Raw genomic sequence first — 25889 nt, 5'->3', positions numbered from 1 at the left:
CATTGATCAAATTGCCAATATTTCCTTCAGGGTCCTCAAAGAAATCAGATACATCATAATGAGTGGTGGAATTTTCTGCATCATTTGAAACGAAATTCGACTCTTTTCCCTTATCGTCCTTTTTCAAAGATGCCTGGTAAAGGTCAACTAGGTGCCTTGGGGTACGACAGGTATGAGACCAATGGCCCTTTCCACCACAACGGAAACACTTATTCTCTGTTGATTTACTCTGCCCGATATTTCTTTCTCTATCCCACTTCTGGTGAGATCCTCTCTTTTGAACATAATTCTTTTTCCTTCCATAATTTTTCTTGTTATTCAAAGCTTGCCATTTACCTCTTCTGGGGTAACGATTTGCCGCATTTACTTCAGGAAATGGGGCGGCGCCAGCTGGGCGCGCTTCATGATTTTTCAATAACAACTCATTGTTGCGTTCAGCAACAAGAAGGCAAGAAATTAACTCAGAATATTTTTTAAACCCTTTCTCTCGATACTGCTGCTGCAGGAGCACATTCGAGGCATGGAAGGTTGAGAAAGTTTTCTCCAACATATCATGATCAGTTATTTTTTCTCCACACAATTTCATTCGTGAGGTGATTCGAAACATTGCAGAATTATATTCATTTATAGATTTAAAATCTTGTAAACGCAAATGCGTCCATTCATACCGAGCTTGAGGAAGTATCACCTTTTCTGATGATTATACCTTTCTTCAAGGTCTTTCCAAAGATCTGCAGGATCTTTTAATGTAAGATATTCATTTTTCAATCCTTCGTCAAGATGACGACGAAGAAAAATCATGGCTTTAACTTTATCCTTCTGGGATGCATTATTTTCAGCCTTAATGGTATCTCCAAGATCCATTGAATCAAGATGGATTTCAGCATCTCGTATCCATGATAAATAATTGTTTCCAGAGCATTGAATTCAAGATGAGAGAGCTTCGACATAATGAAAATTTGTTACCTGAGTCTTCCTAAAAATTTGATCAGAGTCTCGTGCTGATAACGTGTTGTGAAATAAAATATATATATATATATAAAGATGTATAAATAAAAGACTCTAGTATTAAAATAATTAGCTCAATAATAATTTATATATATATATAATAATATTATATGTTGTAATGTGTATATATATACAAAGATAGAAAGAAGTATTAAAAATAAAGAGAGAGAGAATTGCATATGTTTATTGTTACTATCTCAATATAATAAAGATGATTAATATTGCTATTAATATTATATGTAAAGAGTAATAGAAAAGAGAATTTAGAATACTAATAAAATAAAAGAAGAGAAAGAATTGTAGTAGAAATATAAAGAGAAGAGTATTTGATTGCAACATAAAGAGAGAATTGATTTTATTATTACTTGCTTGTGTCTTATATCCCTCAGATGGCTTCTCTATTTATAAGCCAATGGGGTTTGCTTTTTCAACTTAATTCTTATTGGAAAAGGAATTCAACCGCCCATATTAATGGGCATCTAATGTGATCTTATCACAACAACATGTTTAATATGACAATATCTTATACTATTCTTTTTTTCAATTTCATAAATAGTAAAATAAAAATACTTTTCCTCGTTATGAGATCAGAATCCCAGAAAAAGGACAAGAAATGCAACTTTATTGTGTTCATCCTATTGGATTCTTTCAAAAAACTACTGCCCAAGTTTTCAGTTTAGCAGTGTCACCCGTTGAATTTAAAGATGTCATTGCAATTCATTGATTCATGAAGAATGCACTTTCCGCCGACATACACCTTTGCTTTGTAATTTCAGCATACATTCATATTCTTATTTCTATAAGTGACCATATTTTTCTCCATATGCATAAATAACACTCAGTTTTTTGGTTTCTTTATTTTAATAAATAAAAAATGTGATAATTATCAAAATAAATAATTTAAAAAATATTTATAAATTTAAATTCTTCCGTCTTATCTCGTTATAAGATCTATCGGTAATTCTGTCGATAAAATTAAAATGTTGATTTTAAACTTATTATCGACGGAAAATTTTTCTGTAATTAGTTAATAAATTTGTCGCAAAATTGATTTACTTTAACTTAAACACAATCTCTCGAGTTTCATTCACATACTGGCACACAAATAAAACACAATCCTCTCTCCGTTGCATGAGCTTCTTCTGCCGTTCATGTTGCACGAGCTCTCTCCGTTACCCCTTGCATCGCACGAGCTCCCTCCGCTTCCGCTCTCGTTACGTCTGCTCCCTTTGTCACCCTCGTCGCAAAGCCCTCTTTGCTGCTCTCGTTGCGTTTGCTCCATTCGTCGCCGTCGTCGCAGAGTTCTCTCCGCCGCCGCTCTTGTTGCGTCTACTCCTTTCGTCGCCATTCTTTGCATCGTCGCATGAGCTCTTTCCGTCACTGCTCTCGTCGCACGAGCTACCTTTGTCGCCGTTCTCATCTCATTTTCTCCCTCTAGCGTCTTTTCCATCTAATCTCAACTCGCTCTCTCAGATCTTCTCGTAACCATCTCTAATCTCAACTCTTCAATTTTTTAAGCTAATTTTAATTAGTGATTTATTTGTTCTTGATACAGATAGAGTCTGAAATGTAATACTTCTGATCTGCTAGTCATGTTTCCGTGCGAATTTCAGTTATACTTTGATTTTGTGATTCTGTTCTTCGTGATAAATTTTAGGGCTCAATTTTTCGATACCAACTTTAGGCGTATTGTAAGAACTGGAGTTTTCATGAATAAAATTATTTAAATGCCCAACTTAGATTCCAGAATGTTAGAATGAGAATTTGAAAATTTAAATATGATTTTTGGACTCAGTAGGTCTTTCCGAGTCAGAAAATGTGTTTTCTGCGAAAAACCGTGAAAAACTGCAAACCGACAGTTGAACCGGTCGAACCGGTTTAAGTCTGTCCGGTACTGTGCAAGAAAAAGTGAAAACAGTCGAAAACCTTAGAAAAATATTAGGAATGGAAAATCGGACGTTAGTGTTAAAGGTTTGGCCCAAAGTTGGGTCGAATGAGCTAAAAACGTTAACGGGTTGGACCGGGCCCAAATTGGGCCCAAGCCCAACTTATATAAGTCTCCTTTAATGAGCTTTCAGCTCATTTTCATTAAAGCGAGAGAGGGAGTTCGGTTATGAGAGAAGAGAGAGGAGAAGCCATGGGAGCACTATTCACCTCCATCTTCCGGGAGCCATAACTTGAGCTACGGACCTCCGATTGACAAGTCGTTTGTGGCCACATGAAACTCTTGACGAGCTCTTCCTTTCTATCTAAAGAAATCTGGTAAGACCTCACATCTCACTCCCCAGTTTCGTGCCCTAATTTTCTGCGCGTTTTAGGTTTGGTTTTTGAGCAAGTTTTGTGGTTTTACTTGTTTAGGTAGTTTCTAGTAGCGGGTAACTATTGGATTTTATTCCTACTCATGTTGGATAAGGTAAGATTTCACTAAATCCTTGTGGGTTTAGTTATTTTATGTATCTTAGGTTTTGATTTTGGTGATATATGTGTTGTTAGTTTGAGCTTTGGTGTTTGTTGGAGTTGATTGAGGCTTTGGATCAAGTTTGGTGGTTTCGTTTTGGTGTTTGAAGCGTTTGGGAATCGGCCAAGGTATGGTTTCAGTTTTCTTTATGTAATATGTAATGTTTCTGGACACTTAGGCTAGTTGACCTTAAGATAGGATTGAATTAAATACATGGTGGATTGAATTATGTAAGTGACATGTGAATTGTGTTGATGATTTTATGAGTTGTGTATGTTAGAGTTTGATTATGATGTTGGTGGGAAAAATTGATTATTGGGGTTGTTGATGGGGATTGATTGATGTTGTGGTGGTGTTGTGTGGAAGGAATTGGAATAATAATGATAATGATTATATGATTTGATGATGATTATTGGTATTTTGATTATTATGAAGGTTGATGATGAATGTGAGACTTATTGTTGTTGATGGAGGTTTGTGATATGGTTGATGATTATGAATGCATATTGATGTTGTTGGTAAGTGGAGATGATCGTTTAAGAATTGATAAATTGAGATATTGAATGATGAGATTTGTTATGGTTGTTGAGAATTTGAACGGTGGTATTAAGGAAATTGGATGTGATGTTAGATTGAATTTAAAGTTGGACGAGGTGAGAATTAAATGGTTTATATGCTTGAATGGTTGAAGTGGTTGAGAAATATTTGGTATGGACCTTGATGTTGTTTTGGTATTGTTTAGGGTATGACTAGTTTGGCTTTGAATTGTTTTGGTGAAGTTGAGGATTTGTGATTTTTGGTAAAAATAGAATTTTGGTGAACTTTATCTGATCATAACTTTTTCCTCGGTTTTCAAAATCTGTTGAATTTGGTTTAGAATTAAAGATTATTGAAAACCCTTCGATTTGATATAAAGTTTGTAAAATTTAGAATTTTTTAGAGGGATTTATGATCATTCAAAGTTGGTGTTAAAAATCTAAAATTTTGCAAAGTTGCAGAATTTTAGGACTTCTGATATGTGCGCACGCACAACCCTGCAAAAATCTCATTCTGTGCAGACTTACAGACCTGTGCGTACGCATAGGCAGGTAAAGGCTTACTGCTTGCAGCATTAGCACAGCTTGTGCGTGCGTACATCAATGAAGAATTGAAACCTGTGCGGACGCACAGCCCTGTGCGCACGCACAAGCCGGGAAGGATCGTCTGTTGGGAGCGCTAGCACACCCTGTGCGAGTGAACAAACCTTACAAGTTTTTATAATTGTGCGTACGCACACTCTCATGCGTATGCACACTTTCAAAATTTTCTGGGCGTGCGCACGCACACTCCTGTGTGGACGCACACGCCCTGTTTCTCAAATTTCACTTGTTTTCAACTATTCTACCCTCCCAACAAGGTTGCAAGCTTCTATAACACCACTTTAAGACTCTTGGACATAATTTTCGGGTATGAGAATATGGGAGAGAACTTAAGGGATTTAGTGATGTTATTTTGAAAAGTTAGAGAACGGAAACTTAGGTTTCTGGTGTTCTGATGCTGGGTTTGGCGGAGTGCGAAAGAAGAATGGTATATGAATTGAGAAAGTGACGAACTAGTGAGTTTGGAATAGGAAGTTGTGAATTGAGAATGGTTGTGACGAGTATGAGTGGAAGGGTGCTATGAGCAGTGGCCTCTGAGTTTGAATATGTGATTACGATATGCATTGTTCTCCGTCGGGGGCTGTGGCAGTCTCCCGCCTACGTTCAGATGTGAGAGTTGAAACTGAGCTTCTCACTCATATTTCTCGCAACCAGAGGAAGGTGGTAGGGCATGCTCCTTCGGAATGTTTCCCTCTGAAAGGAGAAGGTGGTGGGGCACTTATCCCTCGAAATTATTCCTCCTGAAAATGCGGCTTCTCTCTGATTGCAAGGTGGTAGGGCACTAACCCACGGAATCATGCGGCAACCAGAGGAAGGTGGTAGGGCACGCTCCCTCGGAATTTTCCTCCTTATGCGTAATAGAGAGACTAATCCGGGAATTGTCGATCGGATTTTCTGTCGGGTTTAGCGATAACTGACATGTGATATCACAGCCAATAGGATAGACATTCATCATATGCATTCTCTATATGCTTGCTTGCTTTGTTTACTTGAGTTTGCCTAATTGTATAACATGCCTATTTGCTTCTTGAATTACTTGCTGTAAATGTATACTATCTGTGTTTTACTTGCTTGTTTTATCTTGTGTTTGTCTGATGCTGAGGAGGCTAGGCAGGTGGTGGCGATGGGATCGCACGGAGGTTAGGTTGGCGAAGGCTGTGGGATACAGCGGTGTGATTAGTATTAGTTAGAATCCTTAAAGTTTAGAAAACCATGTTTACTGCTCAAGGTTTACGTTAATTATATTTTGTTCTAAGCTTGAATATCGGTTTGATGTGAAGTTCTAGGATTACCTTTGGCGTCCCGGAGCCTTACATCTTACATTATTGGGCATTGTTACCATACTGAGAACCTCTGGTTCTCATTCCATACGTTGTTGTTGTTTTTCAGATGCAGATCGCAACCCATCGCAGTGAGTTGGGTGATGGTAGCAGGGCGGAGGATCTTATTCTATTTTGTTGTCAATCTTGGTTATTTTTTTAACTTGTACTCTCACTTTTGTATTTTGTTTTGCCTAGAGGCTTTTATTTGAGAGAACAAAACTTGTATAAGCCCTTTTGAACTACAGTCTTTTGATTGTTTGTATATATAGCTAGCCAGCTTAAACTCCGCGAGCTGTGACTAGATTCTTATAATACTATGCTATGATAATTTGCTATACTGTATTTAGTTTTTGTACTTTAAGTTAGTAGCTTCGCTAGTACGTTTTGTGCTTTTCAAATCCTGTTTTTGAGCTATCTTCTTCATCAGGCTTCTAGATTATATTATTTCTTTCTATATAACTATGTATAAGCCTTAGAATTGTCGTAACCTTTGGTTAACCTTTGCTTTACGGCTAGAGGTAAGGCTTAGGTTAATTGGGGTGTTACACGTATCATACTCTGCTTTTGTGTTTTTTTGGAGGCGAAAGAAGGGTTTTTGTTTAAATCCAAAGGTTATTGGCTTCTTGGTAGTGGGAAGGCAGTTTCAAAAGTAATTGAATTCTAGATAGTTTGTAAAATGCATGCAATAAAGTTACGGAAGAGGTGGAGAAGGTGAAGAAGGAATGAGACGAGAGTTGCAGGAAGATGCAAGAGCACATCAACTCGATCGCACTGTACGACATATCTGGAAGGCCCAACGACCAAGAGTAGAACTCGTTTCCTAGATTGATCACCATTGCTTATGATGGTTTGGCTCTACTTTCTTCTTTGATCTTCAAGCTCGATCTCCTCACTCCGCAGTTGCCAACTAATCCTGAGGTTCAATCTGCTGGCGATTCGCTTGAATCAGGGAAAACCCTTATTCAAACGTACACCAAACACACTCTCTTTGAATTTGGTTTTGTTTGATTTATGCGTTGAATTCCAATTTCCAGTTGTGTACGTTAAATTTATATTTATTTTGTATGAAAACAGATTTATTTTGTAATAGAAAAATCTAAAAAAATATGCTTTACCTTACTGACAGATTTACGAATAAAAAATTTGTCTATATTCAAAGTTGTAAATACTTTTCTAGATTCTAATTACCGACAGAAAATTTGTCAAAAAGTTTGACGCTAATTATCAACAAAAAATTTATTAGAAAATCTAACATTTTTAGTGAAATAGATGGGATGATTACTAAAAAAAATCTGTCGGTAAATTATCAACGAAAAAAATCTGTTGATAAATAATTTTTAATGAGACTTTTATCGATAGACAAAATTCGTCGGTAATAAAGACCAAATTTATTTATAAATCCATCTATACTAAGTAATTTTTTAATAGTAAATTTAGACCATTTAAAAAAAAAAGTCTAACTGTTCAAATGGGTTAACTTGTTTAGTTTTTTATTTAAATAAAAAAAATTTAATTAAAAACCAAAAAATCATGATTTGGACTAAAATATTAATTTCGGTAAAATTTTGCGTCCTTTTTAACTAATTATTGGGTTGTAATTCCAAATATTCTTTACTAGAACTTAAAATATTTGGACTAGATAAAAAATATTAAAAAATAGAAAAAAAGAATAAGAAAATTTTAAACAGGTTAAATGTATCAATACATGTATTTCATGGACTTGTCCGTTTAATCATGAGTTAATCAGGTCAAACATTTTAAATAATTTATTTTCGTGAACCTATCTATCTATTTATCTATTTATCTACTTAATATATTAAAATTGAATTTTTTCTTAACTAATAAAAGTGAAGTATCGGCCCTCGTGATTCCATTTTCTCTCCAAAATAAATACAATTTTTTCTATTTTAAATTATTTCATAATAAAAAATATCTTATTATAATTATATTATAATTAATATATAATAAATAATACATAATTATACTAATTTAGGAACATATCTTTATTATAATTATATCAAATCAATATTTAATGCATTATTAAACTACTTATCAATTATTAATTAAAAATATTTTTAATCATTTTAATAATAATAATAATGATATGATAATGGCACCGGTCTAATCATGATAAGAATATTTGATTTTGATCATAAAATGATCAAATCTTATGATATTAATAACGCAGATTGATTTTAAATAATTTTAGTTATTTTAATTTTAAAAATATTGATATAATTCTAATTCTTATTTATTATCCAATAATAATAATAATAATAATAATAATAATAATAATAATAATAATAATAATAATAATAATAACTTAAAAAATCCGTATATAAACTATTTTAATTACCCGTGTATTATTATTAAAATTCTATATATTCCTAAATATATGTCTTGAAAAACACGACATGTCACGAGCTATTAATATAGAGTTGTTTAGGTTTGTTTAGGAAGATATAATAGAATTTATATTTCTAAATTTTAATATGTGTATATCAGCTATAATATTCTTATTCATTGTCCGAAATTTCTCTGATCATGATAGAAGATAATAATTCTAATCATGATATGACAAAATTATATAATTTTAACAAAATTAATATATGATGTGTAATTACTGTATATAATAAAAAATTACCTTAATAATAAGTAATTTATATATTTATTTTTGTTTTACTAAAGTCTATATAATAAAAAATTACCTTAATAATAAGTTATTACCTTAATAACAAAATTATATAGTAATCACCTCAGTATTTACTTTTTAGATCGTTCAATTTTCATTAAGCGTAATAAAAACCATAAAAATCAATAAATCCTTACTTGAGTTTATTGTTATTTTTATATATAGGCTTTATTCTTTTAATAATACCGTCTATATATATTTATATCTATTTTTTATATAGCAATAATATTATATATATTTATATATATTTTTTAATTTTTTTTTATAAATATTGACATATAATTAATGTAGATAACATATATATTGAATAAATATCTCTATTGAATTAATTATAACGAATAATACAAGATAATAATATAAGAATAACCTATTTATAGCAAAAATTTGCATTAAAATTATTGACTAATAATTTGAATATAATTGATATGGTTAAATTGATATAATCGATAACATTGAAAGTATATATAGCAATTATATCAATTATAATAATAATTCACGTGATTTCATATGCAATAATTTGAATTATAATTGCCACCTAATTATACTTGAATATTATTTAATTTTAGATATTTTATAGGTAAAAATTATTATCACGTGAATTATCATCATTATTCAATAATAATAATAATAATAATAATAATAATAATAATAATAATAATAATAATTTTGAATCAATATAATTGATATAGTTCTAATTCTCATTCATATATAATAATTTTATTAGTACATATTCACAATTTTAATCAGTATATAATAATATAATATTATATAGACATAAGATTAATTAGTTAACAAATTAAATTTTTATTATGAAGTTTTGTTTTCCACTCAAATTTTTAATCATTAGTAATTTTATTTTTTATATTCACAGTAAATTTTGAATATAAAAAAATAGTATTGATTATTATCTATTTTATTTATTTACAGTCATAATTAAATTTGATATAATTATAGTAAGTCTCTATAATTATAGCAATTTAAACCTGCTTCATATATAGTAATAATATTATACATATTTATATATCTCCTCTTTTATTTCTTTCATAAAAATTTTGACATATAATTAATGTGAATAGCATATATATATACTTAGCAGGTGTCTCTATTTATATAATTTTTTTCTAATTGTACCAAGTATCTCCATTAAAAATTTGTACTCTGTATATATATATAAATCGTAATAGTCAATTGTTACAGTTATTTATCATCTAGGAAATTCATATCTCATTCATATTTCTTTTTCTCTTTATTATTTTTCATACCTAATGGCTACAAGCTATGATTCTATCAACAGTATTACCTACAGTAGATTATGTAATGAAAAGGTTTAGAAAATAAAGGTAAGAATTATAAGGTTATGAAAAGTCTCATCCAAATTTGACAAGAGTAAAATAGCTTACCTAAAAATGGTTCTCATGGATGATAAGGTAGGTTAATTATCCTCTATGATTTCTTCAAGTGATGCTAGGTCCCGTTTATAGATATTTTTTGTTCATATTTTAAATTTATTTGATAAGTAAACCCTTGGACGAATCAATGACAGCGCGATTTAATAGAGTTATAAGTGCTAATAGTCTTCATTTTTAATTTGTTTTACAGTGTGATAAAATTCATTGTTCAATCAAGAATTATTTGGCAAAGATGTTTGAGAATGATTTGATCGAGGGGAAGGTTTATGTCTTCTCAAATTTTCTGATTGAGGAATCAAGCGGAATTTATCTTTCAACTACACATGTGTGTAGAATAACTTTTAAGAAGGAGTCACGTATAGTAAATATGATCGATGATCATAATATTCCTGACAATCATTTTAGTTTTCTCGATCATGCTGATATATTGAGACAAACAAATGAAAAGCTAACTTATTTGGTACGTAGTTAATTTGTATTATTATTATTATTATTATTGTGTTGTTCATTTATTTGTCTTTAATTTCATGCTTTTAATTCGTTTTTTTTAATTAGATGTTATTGGACTCTTGACAGGAAAAGAAGAACTTATATCATGGTCAAAAGTAGGAAAAAATGGCCATTACATTGTGGTTGATCTCCATGATTTGCAGTATGTGAAGATTTAAAATTTTACAATTATAATTTATTTTGTAACAATTATCTATTCATATGTAAAATCTTTTTTTATTATATATTATTACTTATTTCTCTTAATTTTCGCTTTTATTTAGAAATGAGGAAAAAATTAGATGCACATTGTGGGATCAATTTGCAACTCAACTACTCAATTATTTACATGATCACCAAGCAACCGAATATATACTAATTATCCAATTTGCAAAATTCAACAAGGGCATTGGTAAGCATATTGATTTAACATTTTATTTGACATATTTATTTATATTATATTTATAATCATGTTATAATTATTTTTAAAAATACCTTTTTAAAAAATATCATTAATATTAACATATGATGTATTAAATAGATATTTTAAAACTAATAGTAGCCTATGAAAAAATAAAAATTAACGTAAATAAATTTTGCAAAAAATATATCTATACAGCTGATTTGTTTTTTTTTCTTATACGGGACACAATCCAACTAAACTCTATTTACCCCAAAAACTCGCTAACCCACCCAAGCCCAATCACAAACAAAGCAAACACTCTCTAACCTAACCATTCAGTGATTCAACTCCCTCACCTACCCTTATAATTCTACCTTCCCCGCCTTCCTTGAAAAGTCACGTTATTAGGTAGCAATTCCCCTCACTTACTATGAGAAACTTAGCGGCTAATCAATTACTTGAAGAAGAAGCCCGTTGCGTGTGCTTGCCATCGCTGTCCCGTTCTAGAACCACTGTCATTGCGTCTTACTGCTCCATCTCCGTGTGCGCCCTTTCGACATTTCGGAACAGCTATTTGTAACGACCCAACTTCCAGAACGTCATGATCGTACCGAAAGTAAGGCGTTACCAACCTACTTTCCTTTATTAACTATTTACTATTGAGCCTCTAGTTCAATATCGCGATCCAGTTTTAGTAAAAATACCAGAAAATTTTGTTTTTATTTATCAAATCATATATCAAGCATCACCAAATAATAATAATAATATAATTATTGGTAAATATTATACAAACAAATTCAAGTGTAACTTAGATACAACTCCTATCCCTCTTTATAAAATAAAATCTTAAGCAACAAAGGCGAGGGAATTCTATGAAAGTAACTCAATTCAAAAACTTAACTCATAAATAAGGTTTAACAATCGCCCGCAGCTTCAAACTGAGTCTTCGAACCTGTATCACTGAAAGGGTGGAAGATTTTGGGGTGAGAACAAACCACACGTTCTCAGTAGGGAATGGGAATGCTGTAAAAGTAATGATTAATATGCAAATAATTAACATACTCAAGGAAACTATATTTTTATCAAACCTTTTTTAAAATACTATTCTTGGTTTTACTTTAACTAATTATTTACCTCTTTCAAAAATCTAAGCTCAAAACAAATTCTAAAATATAAAACTGGTCACATTAAGCATTTCTCAACCACATAGTTAATTTTCAATCACAACGTCAATTCTTAATCATCATCATACATTCACCAACTAATAGCACTAACAAGAGATTCAATTCAGCACACAAACAAGTCACAGCAAGGCAAACAACACAATCATAGGGAAGTACAACGAGCAAACCCAATCAAATGCAAATGCACACACAAGGATGATGCATGTCTAGCCTTAGTGTAGGTAATGAGCTCATTTGTCGGTTACATACCCGCTCCCGACGTTACCCGGAGTCCTTTGACCAGGTAAGGCTTCCCTATTGGCAACACCCATCGCAAGAGTCCTTTGACTTGCATGGCGGCACTAACAACCCACTGCAAGAGTCCTTTGACTTGCAGGGCGGAGCTAGTCTGCCCAACACACTCATTGTAAGAGTCCTTTGACTTACAGGAGCACACTCACATACACTCACTGTAAGAGTCCTTTGACTTACAGGAGCATATGCTAGTCATGTATTTTCTCGATACCTCTGTAAGAGTCCTCTGACTTACAGAATAGCATTATAGCTAAGTATCCCAGGGAAGCGCTCTTAGTGGTCATACCACCATCTATCTGGCTGCCTTCACGCAGCAGATCATTACATAATCATTCTCATTATCATCATTCATTATCATTCTCATTATTCATCATTACTTTCACATTCTTATGCAGTACCACTTTCTTTCTCTATTCAATCATGCTATACAAACTTTACATCTCTCACTTTTACAACATCTTGGCTCAAACCATTTCTCTTTATCATTCGGATTCAAACCTTATAAATTCACCAAACTTCTGAAAAGTAATCCTTTATTTCAAGCTTAAAACATAATTCTTTTCATATTGAATCAATCTCAAGATATAGCTTCTTTCTTAAATAATTTAATTTTGAAACATAGACCTTTCTTTGGTAAATCAAATTTAAAATAGAGTAATTCCTTTCTTAACTAAATAAAACTTAAATAATATCATTTTCCAAATCCAAGTCTTCTAAAATAACTTCTCAAATAAAACCTCAGATTTTATAAAATTTCGGCAGCACCTCCCCTAAAATTCGGACTTAGCCACCCTTACGGGTTCCTTCTTTCTCAACAAATCACCAGCCCTTTTATCAGTAGTTATCATAACAACAAAATCTCAATAATCATTTCATCATAAATCAGTTTAACAATCGACATTCTAACATCAATTAAAATCAGAGTTTTCATAAACCATTCTTTAAAAGTAAATCAATCCAGCTTCGAAAATTCATAACTAATATTCCAAACACCATCCTTTCACATTTCCAATTATTTTTAAAGTTATTTAGTTATTAGCAAAGTTATCAATTTATTCAAAAGATCATACTTTAAGAAAATACTTTAGTAATCAACCTTCAATCCTTTAACCGTTCTCAAAATCAACTCTGGTTAACCTTAAATTAACAATAACAACCAACTCAACATAATCAACTAAAATCTGAATTTCCAACAACTCTGAAATAATCAGAAGGCAGTCACAATTAAATCATTATCACAACAATTCCAAACCGAGTACAAGCTTGAATCAGTTCAATACTCAGTACAATATTATCCAATCAAATTAACATATCCAGTAACCAATAATTTCTCAAACAAGCTTGCAACAATATCCACCATCATCAATTACATTTCAATTTCACAACTAAATCAAGAAATCAGCATAACCAGGAATTCGAATAATTAGTCACTTTCAAACAATTCAATCATGGCTCACAAATCACAATTCACAGCCTCAAATCAAAATCATTTTTAATACCACACAAATCTTACTCCCACAACCTCATTCCAAACTTAATTCCACCAACCACTTTCTCATAAGAAAACCATACATTCACAGCAACAATCCAAACTCAATTCATTAATTATTCATTCGACAGCTTTTCAATAATTAGCTCAGCATATTTCAATTTAATAAATTACACTAAATTAATCATTATTCACAACAGCATCTAATTTCAGACACAGCTCAGAATAATCATAACAACCAACCAATTTCAAATGTATTTCAAGTCATTCACGTCGATTAAGAAATTCTTAACCATTGTTAACCATTTGCACTTATCCAAATAACTTTGTAGGCATTCTAAATTAAAAACGTTAAATCCCCTACCTCATTATCGCAACTTGCGGGAATCAATAAACAGAGCAGCTCCATCAACGGCGTCTTGTACCGCAGCGACCCAAGCAGCGGCATTAACTGAACAGCAGCTCCGATGGTGGTTCCAGTAGCCACAAAATGGTTCTCAGCGACAACAATAACTACTTGCAGCAGCAGTTTCTTCTGTCAATAGCTCCTTCCCTGGCAAGCTTCAATGGTGACAGTGGCAGCGTCCTCCTCCAAACTTGATGGTGGCAGAACAGAGCAAGAATAGCAACAACGATCTTGAACCCAACAAACAGTAGTGATAGTGGCGTTTTTCCAAATTCCAAAAACTAGAAGCAGAGGCAGAACTGGCGAGCCCTCCTCCTCCAGCAACAGCTTAGTGAGACGCGGCAGCAGCAGCAGAGTGCAACAACGGTGGCAGAAATGTGACACAACTCTTCTCATTGCGTTCTCTTCTCTTCGAAGACCATGCTCACAACCGCGACATTGACTGTTCCCTCGACGGCGACCAGACGCGACGGGACTAGAAACCGCAAGGCAGTTCGATGGTGATGGAGGCGCGACGAAGGCACAACGGTGTTACCTTTCGCGCACGAGCTCTCTCCTCTTCGTGGTGGTTCTCAGGCGACAGAACGGGCTTCACGGAAGACAGAACGGCGACTGGGCAGTGACGAACGACGTGGCCTCGACGACGACGCTCCTCGCTGCTCCACAAACAGCGACAAGGACGGCGGTGGCGGCGACGGCATCTCCCTCATCTCCGTCTCGGGCTTCCCTCAACAACGCGTGGATGACGGCGGCAGCTCCATGGAACGGTGGTGACGGCGCAGCAAGGCGCGACGGTGACTGCGACGGCGGCGAGCCCTAGCCGTAGCGCCGTCCCTTCCTCTCTGATTCTCTTTTCTCTTCTCTGATTCCCATCTTCCCCTGTTTCCATTTCCCCCTTTTCTTGCTATGAGGTTTCCGTGGGTGAGGGATGGGGTCTCTAGGGTTAGGGTTTCCAATTTGGAAAATTAGGGTTTCTGATTCAATTTGGGAATTTAGGTTTAGGAATTAGGGATTTTATAAAAGAATATGGATAAACATGAATAGATATTTTGATAAAATTGGAGGGTAGAGAAATTTTAAAATCAAATGTACTCTATTAAAAATATTTAGGAACATTATTTATCATCATATTGCTAAGTTCAATCAATTATTTCTAATTTAATATATAAAATAAATATATTAATCACATTTTTATAAAATATGGTTTAGCTCAATATTAGTTATTCAAATTAAATGATATAACTTTTCATTATTTTTCTATTACCAAAAATTTAATTTTAATTTATAAGATAACTAATTATAATAAAAATTGTACATACATATTAATTAACTTAAACTTAAGGTATTTATAAATATCAATCTAATCATTTCTAATAAAATAATTTCTAGGAGTTCAAATTAATAACATAATTCATTCAAAATAGAATTTATTTAAATTAAATTATACAATTCTTCTTATTTTTCAATTATCAAAATTATAATTTCAATTATATCAAATATCTAATAAAGATTATATAAAAATTCTAATTAATTTAAACTTCAATTATCATGAAACTACATTTAATTACCTTTAGTAAAATAATTTTTCTTAAAATAAAATTATCAACAAATAAGATAAATCACAAACAACTAATTATTTTAATTTTCAAAAACTAGGGTTGTTACATTCTACCCACCTTAGAAAAATTTTCGCCCTCGAAAATTGATATAATAAAATAAGTTCAAACTGAAATCAATGAAAACAAAATATGTGAACCGAAGTATAGGCATTGTCAAGGATGAATATTCAGAAAGACTCAAGTAAGCAATCAGATTCAAAGGCAGGCAAAAGTATACAAAAATGACAAGGTATGGTTGGGAAACAATCAAATCACATCCTAAGGAGAAAATTCAAACTAGAGAATTCCAATGAAAGCAACTAAGAAAGACATGGCACGAGTTCATGTGGCACGAATAAAGATTATACGTCAAATCGAAGCTAATTTTATAACCTCTTAACGCTCCCAAATCCCGTGAATCGCATTACCTATTACTTCTATTTCGTCTATGATAACCTGTTAGTGTTGCCATGTACATAAATTATAAGTATTAAGTTGGCCAGACCTAATACCATGAGGCATGCAACGGTAGACTAACAGCGTTAATCATCAGACAGTCATGCATATAGAACTCAAACTCTTGTTATCAGAACAAGTCACAAAGCATGACAGACACTCAGAGTATGCAATGAAGCATAATCAGTCCATTCCCAAGGCTCTAACAGGAACGAACTGCTCTGATACCATTTGTAACGATCCAACTTCCAGAACGTCATGATCGTACCGAAAGTAAGGCGTTACCAACCTACTTTCCTTTATTATTTACTATTGAGCCTCTAGTTCGATATCGCGATCCAGTTTTAGTAAAAATACCAGAAAATTTTGTTTTTATTTATCAAATCATATATCAAGCATCACCAAATAATAATAATAATAATAATATAATTATTGGTAAATATTATACAAACAAATTCAAGTGTAACTTAGATACAACTCCTATCCCTCTTTATAAAATAAAATCTTAAGCAACAAAGGCGAGGGAATTCTATGAAAGCAACTCAATTCAAAAACTTAACTCATAAATAAGGTTTAACAATCGCCCGCAGCTTCAAACTAAATTTTTTAATTTCTCATGTCATTTCCTCTCTCAAAATTGAAAGAAAAGATTCGAAGAACCCTAGTGGCGTAGCCCCAACCCCCGCAGCTCCCACAGCCCCGCAGAACCCACAACTAGGGGTGGCAAACGGGCCTAAACCCGCCGGGTCGGTCCGCGTAACCCGCCAAAAAAGGCGGGCCGGGCTGGAAATTTGGGACTGCCGAAAGACAAAAGCCCGCCTAACCCACACCGCTCAAACCGTGGGCTTTGGCGGGGCCTGGGCGGGCTTCCCCGGCGGGCTGAGGCATTTTTTTTGGTTAAAAGGCTGATTTTTCAGCCCAGATTCAGAACCCATGAACCCACTCACCCACCGACCCGACTCGACCCGAATCTCCAACGAAACCCTAATGAATCCCTAATTCCAATTTTGAGATTTGCAGCTTCCTCGTCTCCTCGACCACAATCCTCAGTTCCTCACTGTCACTCTCAGTCTCTCACTCGGTCACTCCCTCGGTCCTCAACAGTCAACACAGAGGACAGAGCTTCAGCCTTCAGCCTTCAGCTTCTCCAGTCTCCAGCGTTCAGCCTTCAGCTTCATCCCCAAGGTCTTCAATCCTCACCGTCGCTCTCAGTCTCTCACACGGTCACACCTCACACCCGCCGTCTCGCACTTCCATCGACCTCAGTCGTCAAGCTCGCACTTCAGAGTTCCGTCCTCACTGAGTCACCGTCGATCTTCGGTCCTCGTGGCCTCGTGGGTTCTAGCCACCGCTGCTGCTCCGTCTAGCCGTCGTCGCTACTAGTCTCGGTCCTAGGCTCCTGGGTTTTGTCCTCTCGCTGCTGGTCTCGCTCTCTGGGACTCTGGGTCTCCTTGTTTATCTTCATCGCTGCGAGTCTGCGACACGGCTGCTCCTCGCCTCCTCTGTCCTGGTCATCGCCTCCTCTGGTTAGTTTTCTGGCTTAGGGTTTGAGATTCATCAATTTAGGTTTGTTTGTTGTATTTTGTGCTGTTTGATATAGGTAAATTAGGGTTTATGGTTGATAATGGTTGATATTTGGTTGAGTTTTGATTATGGTTGATATTTGGTTAAATCTGATTATGGTTGAGTTTTGATTATGGTTGATAATGGTTGATATTTTGTTAAATCTGATGCAGATTCAGAAATTGTTTCCTATTTTTTATGTTGTTTGATAATGGTTGAGTTTTGATTATGGTTGATAATGGTTGATATTTGGTTGAATACTTGAATCTGATGCGGATTCAGAAAATATGAATTCTGAAACTGTGAGTAATGGTTGATATTTGGTTTATATTTGGTTCATATAAACAATCTTTTTATTCATATAAACAATTTACATTTGCTTTTATTTCAGAAAATATGAATTCTGAAACTGTGAGTAACCTTGTTACTACTGGAGTTGGTTCTGAGGCTGCTCCGGTCGAGGTTGATGAACCTAGTTCGAAAAGGCTGAGACCAGCAACATCCGATGTTTGGATTTTTTTCAAAAAGCTCGGTCCAGATAAGGATGTAGTAGAACGTGCTGAGTGTAAAGGATGCAAGAAGGTGTTTAAAGCTGGAGTTAAGCGATATGGCACTTCTACTATAAAACGATATCTTAATAGTTGTACTCAAATTAAGCATGAAGATATTGGTCAAACTATAGCAGAATTGCAACTTAAAATGGGTTCACTTAAGATTGATTCAGGAGTGGCTAGAGATATGTTTGCTTCTTATGTAATTGCTGGGGATAAGCCTTTTAATATGGTTGATGATAGGAGATTTAGAAATTGGGTGAAATATATTAGTCCAACTTTGAAACTTCCTTCTAGGAATACGGTTAAGGCTGACATAGTGATAGTTCACAAGAGAGAAGTTGCGAAACTTAAAAAAATTTTAGTTTCCATTCCAAATAGAATTTGCTTAACATCTGATCTTTGGACTTCCAATACCAATGAGGGGTTTATATGTTTGACTGCACATTTTGTTGATGAGAACTGAAAATTACAGAGTAAAATTCTCAATTTTTGTCATATGCCTCCTCCTCACACAAGATTTGAGTTGTCTTCTAAAATCTTTACGCTTTTGACTGAGTGGAAAATTGATAAAAAGATTTTTTCCGTTACTTTGGATAATGCTTCTTCTAATGATACTTGTGTTGAACACTTGAAAAGTACTTTGGATGTGCATGGTTCATTGTTGTGTGGTGGTGAATTCTTTCATGTTCGTTGCTCTGCTCATATTTTAAATCTTATTGTCCAAGATGGAATGAAAATATGTGGTGATGCAGTGCATAAGATTAGAGATTCTATTAAGTATCTGAGAAAATCTGAAAGTCGAATGGTTAAATTTAAAGAATATTTTGAAGATATTGAGGGACTTGAGTATACGACTGCATTATGTTTAGATGTTCCTACTAGGTGGAATTCACTTTATGTAATGCTTGCAAGTGCTATTCCTTATAAGAAAGCTTTTGAAATGTATAAAGTAAAAGATGCTGGATTTAGGGAGTATTGTCTTCATCAGATGAGTGGAGAAGAACTGAAAAGATATGTGATTTCTTGTTACCATTTTACGAAACTACCAAGTTGATGTCTGGAACTTCTTACCCAACATCCAACTTGTATTTTTTACAAGTTTGGCAAATCCAGCTTATTTTAATGAATAGTTTGAAGAATGATGAAGTTCTTATAAGGAACATGGGAGAAAAAATGACGATTAAGTTCAAGAAATATTGGGAGGAATACAGTGTTGTTCTTGCATTTGGGGCAGTTCTTGATCCTAGATTTAAACTCAACACTTTGGTTCATTGCTATAATGAGATTGATCCTATTAGTGCTATAGACAAAGTGGAGCATGTGAAGAGTAAGTTATACAAGCTCTTTGAGGTTTATAACCACAATTCCTCTACAACTGTAGAGAGTTCTTCCCAACTTTCAAGTAATTTTTCTCAAGCAACATCTTCTGCAATTGGAACTCAACTTATTAAAATTGTTGGTGTAAGTATTTTTATCTACTTGGTTATATGTATTTTTTATTTTTCATGCTTTTTGATTCATATATTGTTTGCAATGCAAAGGATTTGATGTCCCGTAATCAAGAAGCTGAAGTGAAAAGTGGAAAGAACCAACTTGATATTTATTTGAGTGAGGCAATATTATTTTGCAATGATGCAATCATTGATGTTTTGCAATGGTGGAAAGACAACCATCATCGTTTTCCAACACTATCACTAATGGCACGAGATTTGTTGAGCATTCCTATTACTACCGTGGCTTCAGAATCTGCATTTAGCATGGGTTCTCATGTTTTGAATAAGTATAGAAGTCGTTTGTTGCCAGATAATGTTGAAGCGATGATTTGCACCAGAAATTGGATACGTGGATATGATGATTTTGGTATAATTATATTTATGAGATACAACATACTTGAGTGATTTTGAACATTATTATGTACTATTTTTCTAATATATTTATTTACTTTTTTCTAGAGGAAGATAAAGATGAGGAAGATATTGCAAAAGGAGAAGGCTATTCTTCAGGAGTTGGTTCCAATGATGTTATTGACTTACATGAAGATGAAGATGAAAATTAAGTGTTTCGAATTATGTTTAATTTGCTTTGAAGACTATTTATAATTATGTTTTTGGATTTTGGATTATATTTATTTTGTCTATGGGACTATTTATAACTATGTTTTTGTATTTTGGATTATATTTATTTATTTTGGAGACTATTTATATTTAATATTTGTATTTATATTGATTTAAATATAAGATATGTCCTTATAAATATTTAAAAAAAAAAAAGAAATTTAGGCGGGCTTAGCCCGCCAGCCCGCCATTAGGTGGGGCGGGCTAGGATTTTGGGACTGCTTGAATAGGCGGGGAGGGGCGGGCCAGCCCGGGCAGGACGGGCCGGACTTCCCCGCCTGCCACCCCTACCCACAGCCACCGCATCTCCTCTGCTCTGTTCGAGCGCTCTCTCTCTCTCTCTCTGTTTTTGCCGTGTTGTGCTGTCTCCTTTGTCATCGCCGTCATTCTCCTTCCTCTTCGCCGCCGGTAAGTACTGTGATAAATTGATAATAGCTAATTAGTTATGCTGTGTAGTTTTGTTAATAATTTTTGCTGTGTCCCCTTTCTCCTCTGTGGCCCTGTGTCCCTTTACTCCAACTAATAATTGTGTTGCTGGTTTTACTGTGGAGTTTTGTTACTTATAATTGAGCTCCCTCTGAATTATTTTTTTATTTGCTATTTTAGTACTTCATATGTTAGATTCATCGGCTTCTGTCATCTTCGTCGTCTGGCCTTCTATGCTCTCCTGCGGTTTTTGAGTTATTGGATTTTGTTTTTTTCAATTAATTTTTTATTCAGTGAGAAATTTAGGGCAGATTTGAGTTCATAACTTCAGATGCAGAGTTCTTATTTTGAGTTCTTCTGCTTTTCAATTTTTTTTATTTTGTTAATGATATGGATTAATCATTTTGTAATTCTGAATTTTACCGAATATAAGTTTGATAAAAGTTCAATTTTGGGACTCTGGTTTTTGAATTTTGCTATATAAGTTCAATTGTGCTCTATTGAATTCTGCTATATTGAATTTTGGTGAATTAACTGTATGAAATGCTGAATTTAATTATATTGAATGTTGTATGAATTGTATGAATTGATATAATCGTCTGGATTCTGAATTGTTGTCATTCTGAATTTTGCTATAGTTTAATCACTTCATTGTTGTATCATCTGAATTTATCAAGTTTGAATTTTATCTAATTTTGGTGTATTTTATGTGCTTGATTTTTGTTATATTGTGTTGGTGGTGAAAGTATCTGAAAGTGATGCTTCTGAACCCCAGGAGGATGTCCCTCATGCATCTCTACTTGAAGATTATAGAGAGAATGGTAAATGTGAAGACGGGAATGGAATGGCTCTTGATGAACCGTGCAACACAGCAGAGGAGCATGTCAAGAGCAATGAAGAATGCAATAGGGCAGGGGAGTCAATGAGTAATGCAGATGAAAAAGTTCAAAGGGAACTGAAGCCACCAAGAGCTCTAGAGGTTGTAGATTGTTTTTTAAGTTTGTGTTCCATTTACATAATTCATTTTGGTATAGGCATCATCATTGTACATTTAATAGCTATGGGATAATTTCCTCTTCAATGCATTATGGAACTCGTATTGTGTTTAATGTGTTTATATATTAAATTTTTAATAATTTTATTTAATATTTAATTAAACCGGTTGAACTCCGGTTGAACTCTGGTTGAACCAGTAAACTAGTGAATCAGTCACTTCACTGGTTTATTAACCGGTCCGGTTCTCACAACCTTGGTCAACTATATCATGCTCAATTAGGTCTAAAGGAGGTATAGTTTTAAATATTGCTTCAAGTGGGATTGCTGCACTTCTGTTGCCTAACGGAAGAACTGCACATTCAAGGTTTAAAATTTCTTTGACCATAATTGAAGATTCTTTGTGTAGCATTAAACAGGGAAGTCCTCTTGCAAGGTTAATATCCAAGGCCAAATTAATCATATGGGATGAAGCTCCAATGATAAGTAAGTATTGTTACGAAACTTTAGACAAATGCCTCAGAGACATCTTAAGGTGCTCAGATCCGTATAATGCTCATTTGCCATTTGGAGGTAAAGTTGTTGTTCTCGGAGGAGATTTTAGACAAATTTTATCTATGATTCCTAGAGGCTCAAGGCAAGATATAATCCAGTCTTCTATTAATTCTTCATATTTGTGGCATAACTGTATGGTTTTGAAGCTTACAAAAAAATATGAGATTGTCACTAGGTGAAAACAACAACATACAAGAACTCAGAAATTTTGCAGAATGGCTACTCAAAATTGGTGATGGTTTGGCTGGTGATACAACAGATGGTGAATCGATCGTTCATATACCATTTGACATTTTGGTTAAGAACTCTGAGACAACTTTGGATGACCTCATTGATTTTGTGTATCCAGATATATTATCCAATTTATCCGTTGAAAATTATTTCAAGGATAAAGCAATTCTTGCACCAACTCTAGATTGTGTCACTGATGTTAACTACAAGATGACTGCAGGATTACCTGGACAAGAAAGAGTCTACTTAAGTTCAGACTCTGTGTGTGCTGAGGAGGGAAATATGGAATTTGAGTTAGATGCTTTCTCGCCGGAGATTCTAAATGGAATAAATTGTTCAGGTCTACTACCACACAAGTTGGTTGTGAAGGTTGGCGCTCCTGTTATGTTGCTGTGGAATATAGACCAAACTAATAGTTTGTGCAATGGAACGAGAATGCAAGATAGAAGAATGGGAAATCATGTGATAGAATGCAAGACTTTAATCGGTAACAAAGCTGGAAGTATTGTTCTTATCCCAAGACTGAATCTAATTCCAAATAAGGAAACATTACCGGTCAGGTTTTAAAGAAGACAATTTCCAATTATCATGTCATTTGCAATGACAATAAATAAGTCCCAAGGACAAACTCTATCGAAAGTTGGAATTTACCTTCCAAGGCCAGTTTTCACCCATGGTCAATTGTATGTTGCGTTATCAAGGGTAACGAGTAAAGATGGTCTGCGAGTGCTGTTGCAAGATCATGGGCACTTGGAAGATAACTGCACGATAAATGTGGTATATAGAGAAGTTTTTGAGGGTCTATAATGAAAAGGTAATAACAAAATGTCTTACTTAAATTTATTTATTTATTAAAATTTATTACTATCAATTAAAAAAATTTAGCAATTCTAGGAGCTAATGGATAATGCATTCTTATTGTACATCAATAGCTTGAGAATATTAAAATTATCATAAAAATTTGTATTATTTTATTCTCCTGATAAACAATTTTATAATTACGTTAATCATATAATTTTATATACTAACATTGATATAGCGTTGTTTCAGGTATATATTTTGCAGGTATCAAAGGATAACGTTGAATTGTTATTCAGTAGGTTTAAATTATTTATTGTTTATTGCCGAACTTTTTTCATTAGGATTCTCTATTAGTTTATTCTTCATTTTGAGCTGATTTTGATATGTTCTTACTTCACAGTAAACCAACATATAAAATTTTGTTGGTGGATTTAAGTATTACTAGATTATTTATGGTCACATTGAGTATATATGTCTGATTTATTGAAAAAAGTATATTAAATAACTATTTTATAGTTAATACAATTAACACTATATTAAGAAAAAGTTAATTTTTTATTAATTAAATTATTATAATTGAAATTAATGTTAACATAATAGCTTAAAATTATAATTTCAATTTGATCACATATATGGCACAGATTATTATACTTATTTTATAAAAAAATCTGCTTATTTAATGTGAATAAATTTAGTCTCTGTTTTTAAAAACAAAAGTAGAGAGAAAACATAAACTTGACTCTGCTTAAAATTTTTTTTTGTAAAATGTGTGAACTAAAAAAAGGAGATTTGATTTTTAAAATTCTTTCTATAGAAGAACAAGTCATTAAAATTGTTTTAATTACTACTAGAGAGGAGTTTTTTTTTTTTAATTTTAGGTGCATTTTTGTTCTATTTTTATAGAAAAATGTTATTTTATATTTTTACCAAATTATTTATCATTCTGTGTTTAGTATATATTTAGACTAAGGTTGAGAAGTTTTAAGATAATAAAATATTTATTATTAATGACTATCTTATTATTATTATTATTATTATTATTTTGTGAAAAAACGAAAATATCAAACATAAACCTATATAATTTTAGTTGAATTGTTTATCATCATAAATTTATAAAAATTTTAGATTAATAAATTATAAATAAAATGATATAAACGTTAAAACTGGTTAATCTAGTATATGGGAGAGAGGACAGAGTTGTGTGAAAATTTGATAAACAGGGTGTATTTTCTACTAACTCCTTTGTGCAGGTTATGCAGGTGGAAATGTTTCCAGAGAATATAGTGAGCTACAGCTTTACTAGGACAGTTTGGAAAGGTTTAGTCCCACCTAGAGTCGAATTGTTCATATGATTTGTCTTGACTGGAAGGGTTAATACGAAGGATAGGCTGAGTCGGTTGGAAGTGGTTAACCAGGAGGATGTTATCTGTGTGTTGTGTAATGAAAGTGTTGAATCTGGATACCACTTGTTTCTTAGTTGTGGATTTTCTTGACAGGTGTGGTGTGCATGGCTGTTTTTTGTTGGAAGGCCATGGTCGTGCCCGGAACGCTGAAGGAGCATTTTCAAAGTTGGACTGAGTTATCAACTAGTAAACAGGAGCGCAAGCGGTGGATGGTATGTTTCTGTACCATTATCTGGAATATTTGGCTGGAAAGGAATAGGCGAATTTTTCAGAATAAAGGGAAAGGGGTTGAAGATATCATCTACCAGTCCTCCATGAACTATAAGGAGTGGATAGGTGTGGATCCCTTCTGTTGTTGATGACAATGCCGAAGATGACAGCGGGCATCATTTAGTATTCTTATAATGTACTCTTTTATAATTGTAGTTTTGTTTGTTATTTCTATGCTCCACTTGTTGTGTTGAGCTCTTCCTTTCAAAAAAAAAAAAGTTGTGTGAAATAATACAATATAAAATAAAATTCACAAAAACAAAGAACAACATGAATGATTTTGCCTCTAAATATCAACAATATCAGGATGCAATTGTCCATGAAAGAGAGTATGAAGATGAAGAAGAGGATCTTGATAATCAAATGTGATATGAAGTGTTTATATGAAGTACTAAGCTGATATCTCTCTACTTATTGCATTATGCTATATGGTACATAAGTGTGTTCTCCTACATTGAAGACTGTAATTAGTAATATCTTTTGAGGAAAGCTGATGATAAAAATATTTATTAACCTTATTTTCTTGCTTTGGTCTTGGGATATAGAGGTTAAGTGGTAGTGGGAGTTTGGATACATGTTTTGTAGTAGTGATGCATCACTTATCTTTCTATTCTATATTAAAGTTTGTTTCT

The 25889-nt window shown here is 33.4% G+C and overlaps 2 protein-coding genes across 2 annotated transcripts; both read left to right on the top strand.

Moving 5' to 3' along the window:
- Positions 1 to 18960: 18960 nt before the first annotated feature.
- LOC148579259 (zinc finger BED domain-containing protein RICESLEEPER 2-like) lies at positions 18961 to 19518 on the top strand. Its single transcript, XM_088489227.1, has one exon. It carries the CDS (start codon positions 18961 to 18963, stop codon positions 19516 to 19518), a length of 558 nt encoding a protein of 185 aa, XP_088345353.1.
- A 119-nt stretch (positions 19519 to 19637) lies between these two features.
- On the top strand, positions 19638 to 20520 carry LOC148579258 (zinc finger BED domain-containing protein RICESLEEPER 2-like). The gene is made up of 3 exons (XM_088489226.1): positions 19638 to 19925; positions 20006 to 20324; positions 20417 to 20520. Exons 1-3 carry the CDS (start codon positions 19638 to 19640, stop codon positions 20518 to 20520), a joined length of 711 nt encoding a protein of 236 aa, XP_088345352.1.
- The last annotated feature ends 5369 nt before the right edge of the window (positions 20521 to 25889 follow it).

Source organism: Arachis ipaensis, chromosome B10 (genome assembly GCF_059453495.1).
Source record: "Arachis ipaensis isolate K30076 ecotype BB chromosome B10, ASM5945349v1, whole genome shotgun sequence".
In the NCBI taxonomy this organism is placed as follows: Eukaryota; Viridiplantae; Streptophyta; class Magnoliopsida; order Fabales; family Fabaceae; genus Arachis; species Arachis ipaensis.
Note: the sequence above shows the minus strand (reverse complement) of the source record. Positions and strands in the feature narration are given on the sequence as shown.